This window comes from Hevea brasiliensis, chromosome 5 (genome assembly GCF_030052815.1).
Source record: "Hevea brasiliensis isolate MT/VB/25A 57/8 chromosome 5, ASM3005281v1, whole genome shotgun sequence".
NCBI lineage: Eukaryota > Viridiplantae > Streptophyta > Magnoliopsida > Malpighiales > Euphorbiaceae > Hevea > Hevea brasiliensis.
This window is the reverse complement of record NC_079497.1, coordinates 22,972,685-22,977,923: the sequence shown is the minus strand read 5'-3', so window position 1 is coordinate 22,977,923 and position 5,239 is coordinate 22,972,685. Positions and strand designations below refer to the sequence as shown.

Below are 5,239 nucleotides of genomic sequence, written 5' to 3'. Positions count from 1 at the left end.
TTCTTCTTTTAATCATCTCTATCATTCAATGGTTGAGATTGTATGAACATGACCAACCTTATTTATCCAAAACATAGGAAGATTTCAATCCCCATAACAATTATCTGAAAGTATTACTGGTGGGTTCACCTAGATTGTAAAAGCTTTTATTTAAGTGAGTGAGTGAGTGAGTTATGATATGGTACTACAAGTATATAACCTCTCAGACAACAATTTAGAATTCTTGCGTTGCAACTAATATAATCAAATAGTTGTGATGCCTTCGGCTTTAAGTTTAAATTATGCAAAGAGAAGGTAAACTATGCAAACGGAAGTCACACTTCACTACCATATACATGTACATATGATTCTCTCTTCGTTGAAGAATGGCAGTGATGGAGCATTTAGAGCTCAAAACGATGCTTGTTGGTATCACAAAACAGGACATCCCTCAGCTACTACGCCAGGAGCAGTAGGACACTTGGCCAGAGGACAGTGATCGTCTAACTGCAAACCCCACCATTCTGGTCCATTTATATTCTTGAGTTGTAAAGTGAAATAGCAAAGAATGGCCAGGAAAGCAACCCCAGCATCTAGCCCAGCTGAAAGAATGTAGTTGTGCCTAGCCCACCACATCCTGTATCTCTTATACACCACGAAGTTAAAAAAAATTCCTACAGTAAACCAGCTTATATAGTTCACAGCTCTAGCTGGTGGCATCGCCCCTGTACCGCTTAAGATTACAGGTATGTTAATGAGCTTTATCCACTTCTTCTCTGGGAACATGCGTGACACAAGCCACACTGCCATTGGCGCCAGGAGGCCAATGAGAAAGAAATAGTTCATCTTAGAGTATAGACCAAGACGGCCAAACATTCTTAATGGCCCAACAACACCCCAAATGATGGAGGCATTGTAGAAAACATCATCTCCTGGACATGTCCAGGGGCTTCCTGTTGGCAACTTTTCAGGATCACAGATGTTTTTTATTGAACTGAGAAGCCACCATGCCGTGCCGTAATAAGCTGAGGATGCAATTACAGTTCCTACTAGCTATTTTTCAAGCCATGAGAAAAAGGAAAGTAGCATTAGTATTCATTTTTGAGTAAGGTATTTTAGTCACTTTAATGGTTGATTCACCTATTAGGCGCAGTTGATAGCTAATAAATACTTAAATAGGTAACTAGATGGTTTGTTAAAATATTTTTTTTATTAGTAACATAAAATATAAAATATTTATTTATATATAAAAATTTAAAATTAATTATAAGTTTTTTCTTTTTTAACAATAATAATTACTTTATTATTTTATTTATATTTTTAAAATTATTTAATTATTTTTTTTAAAATTTAATTATTTTCTTACTTCAATAATAAAATAAATGATATAATATAATAGATTAATAATTATATATTTATTTTAATAATATAATAAATGATATAATATATTAATTTAATGATTATATATTTAATTTAATAATAAAATAAATACTATAATATAATAAATTTATAATTTTATATTTATTTCAATAATAAAATAAATTGTATAATATATATCTTTATTAGTGATTTCACATATCAACAGTAACAGTTAAATATAGTTTTACTAAACATTTAACATAAATCAGTTATTATCAGTTAACAACTATCGACTAACAGTTATCCGCTGTATTTAACAGTTAAACTAAACAGGTGCTTAAGCGGATACACACCTGCACAATAAACATGGATTTAGGTGGAATTTTCATGTAATGCCCCAGCTTGAAGTCTGAAAGGAACATAAGTGCCTGTGACATGCTAATATAACCATACGTCTTAAAAGCCACGTTTGCTAGTGGTCTGCCCGGATACATGTAGCCAATTATAAGTTCAGTGATAACATTTAGTCCTGGTTGCTGCAAAAACATTTCAGGGTCTGAGTAAGCACGTAAAAGCAGTTGTGTTGTATCTTTCAAGAGTATACCTGGTTTGTAGTTGCTTGGATAACGCCAATGGGAAGAGTAAAGAAGAGAGCCAAGCTAATTGATAACAGGACACCCCAGTAAGGAAGCTGCAACTGTCTTCCAAAGCCTTCACAAGCAAGCATGGCAAGTCCGACTATTATAATCAACACTGTGTAAAACCACCACTGAGGTACAATTTCATAATTTTTCTTCATTAGTCTTGTATGCACATCACCAAACTTATCTTGGAATGTTGCTTTTGTTTGTTGCCAAATTTCTCTGCAAATTGAAAACTCAAGGGATTAAGAAGTACTAAAATATATAATTTAAGTTTTGTACTCAAAACTAATTTGATGTACCTTCCATGGAAAAGTGCAACATGAGACAATGTGGCTGCCAATAAAGCAAAGCTGAGACCATATGCATAAACAAAGAATATGCTTAAATGGACTTTGCTGTAGGCATCATATGTTGATTCGTTGAATGAGAAAGAGGAGGAATTCAGAACTAGCTCAACATCATAGGGCTGCCCGGTTGCATTGAACACATGCGACGAAAAAATGGGGAAACGTTTGGCTCCATATGAATCGGTCCAGTAAGCTATAGGGATCATGATGTAGAGGATGATGATAAAACCAGCCAACAAATTGATTACAGCAAATCCTGGAGTGGCTAAGGGAGATCCCAGGAAGCTAGATATGGTTGACCAATCAAGGGCAAATGAGCCAATGCCAAGTCCTTTAAGACCAGAACCAATTTGTTGGGCTGTGATGGAATCTTTCCATATCCAACAAATAAAAGAGAGAGCAGTTATAGATGGAAACAGATAGTTAGGAACGATATAGTATGCGAAGCTCGATACAAAGACTACAACAAAGAACTGCAGCCTTGTTAGGCCTTTCTTAGGCCTAGTCTCATCATCATGCAAGGCCCTGCAGGTTCAAAAGCATAAGAGTTGAGAGACTAGAAGACAATTGATACTGAAGCAGATAGTTGATACAAAGAATAGGTCCCAGTAAGCACCGGAAGAGCGAAACTTGAACCAGATTGGCTGGCCACCACATGTAAGGTGAATCAACAAGAAACTTTCTGAAAACTCCAGCCCAACCATATCCAAGCATCTGAATCAAGAAAATTATACAACAAGAAAAAAAGACCATCTTATCAATCAGAGGAATAGCTGTAAGTCAAGCAAAAGAGATCAAGGAGGCCCTTGAAACACAGTTTCTCAGTGGGAACATTTTTCTGCATTGTACTAGGTCTCTAATAGATCTTCAGATTATGGAATTTGAAAGTCTTGCTTATGTTATGTTGATTTTAATTGCATCCAGGCTCTTAAAACAAGAATAATGCTTCTCTGCTAGTTGCAAGTCTCTTAGAGCAAGGTTATGATATAGCTTAGGCTTTATATAAATTGAACTAAGTTCAGCAAAGAACTCACCTGGGTGGTTAGTGACAACAGAAAAGCTGCTAGTGGATGTACATCCTTATGATAGAATGCCTTAACAATGGTAATAATATTCACTGCATAAACAGGATTTGATCCTGAATTGGCAAATATGGTGATCAGGACATGCTCTTTCATGTTGAAGGGCCCTGGATTCAATGAAAATGACCATTTTGTTCCTGGAACGTAAATAATTTTGTTTGGTAATGATGCTGCCATAAACTTCCCTATTGGCAGGACTGCAATCTGAGCTGCAACTGATGATATGTATAGTGGATTCTGGCGATAAACAAAGAATTGATTCAGGAATGCCAGAAGAGCACACGAAATCACCCCCAAAACCCACGTTCGAAATGTCAAGCATGGCAATTTTGGATCGTCTGTGATTGGAACTGTAAGCCTGACTTGCTCAATTGGTGAATCATTTACGTCTTCTGCAGAAAAGAAACACGTTAAATTTCTTCTAATCTGGCAACTACTTGTGGTCACAATAGATACTTACATAATTCCCTATAACCTGCAAGATATCACAAGGGAAGGCAAAGAGACAGTGAATACCTGCAGCAGGCACGTTCGCCTTGTATGGCGGATGAATCCCATTAGTTTCTACCTCCACCATTTTCCTTTACCTGAACTTGCTGAACAAGAATCAGGTTAAACTAACAAGAAACAGAAGTTTTGGGCAATGGGGTTGGTAGTATGTTATCTCTAGCCTTTCTCTTTCCTTCATTTCATAATTCTTTTCTTATTTTATGCTTTTCTTCTTCAATATATTCCATTCTATGACAATAGAAACACCAAGAGAAAAAGGTTAAAACTAATATTCTTGGAATCTCAAATGGTTGGCGGAAAGAATATGGCATGAATTCCTTTTCTCCTATGAAAATCAAGGCAGAAACAGCTGATGTTAACCGGCATTATCAGAGGAATGGTTAGCTGTTAATTGTTATTATATACATATTTGATGAAACATTGTTTTATATACAGGTAATGAAACCTAGTCCTTGATTTTATCATTTTGTAGTAGTTGTTTTGACACTTGAAAGTTGCTATCATCCCTTAAATTACATAAAAGTTTTGTAAAGTTTTCCCATCTATACTTAAAGCTATTTCAATAGATCAAGCCAAAAGTGATATACATGGTCCATCTGTATCTGGACCATCATCTATCCTATCTGAACTTATCCCTAGAGCATGGGGCTTAAACCTTTTTCGTTGGTTCATTTAGCATTCTCAGAAAGTTCAATTTTTTGTTTGGTTTGATAGTTTTTGATCAAAAAACAAAAACCCGAACATACGGATTTGTCCAATTTATGACTATTTTTTCTTTTATTTTACGGACTTTTATAGAATACCATGTGCAATTTGCAGAATTTATAATAATTCAAAAAATAATAATATAAAAATAAAAAGACTCAACAAAATAGTTTTAATTTGGTTCACTTCCTACTTTAACTTATAATTAAATAATTAAAACTCCATTTATTTTACGAAAAATAATTTATATATGAAAAATATTTTTAAAGAAAATGTTTCTTAAAAGTTTTTTCATTATTTAATTTTAATATTAAATTAATAATATATATTTATATCTTGCATGAATAAGTATTTTTAGAGGATAAAAAATGATTTATTTTTTCTTTTAATTAGAAAATATATTAACCCATTTTTTTAGTATTAAATATTATAAAATATAAAAAATATTTTTCAAAAAAATATTTTTTAAAACAGAGTATAAGAACATTTATTTAAATGGGTATGTGACTCATAACATTTATTATTGTTGCTGATGAATATGAAAGTACTCTCTCGGTCAGAATATTAGTATATACATATGATACTAAGATTTCTAATATCATGTTGTTAGGTG

At 33.6% G+C, this 5,239-nt stretch overlaps 1 protein-coding gene across 1 annotated transcript; it reads right to left on the bottom strand.

The window, feature by feature from the left end:
- Positions 1-273: 273 nt before the first annotated feature.
- On the bottom strand, positions 274-4,355 carry LOC110669039 (oligopeptide transporter 1). The gene is made up of 7 exons (XM_058147137.1): positions 3,928-4,355; positions 3,364-3,803; positions 2,946-3,043; positions 2,282-2,854; positions 1,943-2,201; positions 1,692-1,874; positions 274-1,032 (listed from the first exon to the last, which is right to left on the bottom strand). Exons 1-7 carry the CDS (start codon positions 3,986-3,988, stop codon positions 412-414), a joined length of 2,235 nt encoding a protein of 744 aa, XP_058003120.1. The 5' UTR covers positions 3,989-4,355; the 3' UTR covers positions 274-411.
- Between the last annotated feature and the right edge of the window lie 884 nt (positions 4,356-5,239).

Coding starts and splice junctions, on each gene's coding strand:
- LOC110669039 (XM_058147137.1), bottom strand. CDS start 3,988: ATGGTGGAGGTAGAAACTAATGGGATTCATCCGCCATACAAGGCGAAC. Junction 2,855..2,945: donor GTTCAAGTTTCGCTCTTCCG/GTGCTTACTGGG, acceptor TTGAACCTGCAG/GGCCTTGCATGATGATGAGA. Junction 1,033..1,691: donor AATCCATGTTTATTGTGCAG/GTGTGTATCCGC, acceptor CTTGAAAAATAG/CTAGTAGGAACTGTAATTGC.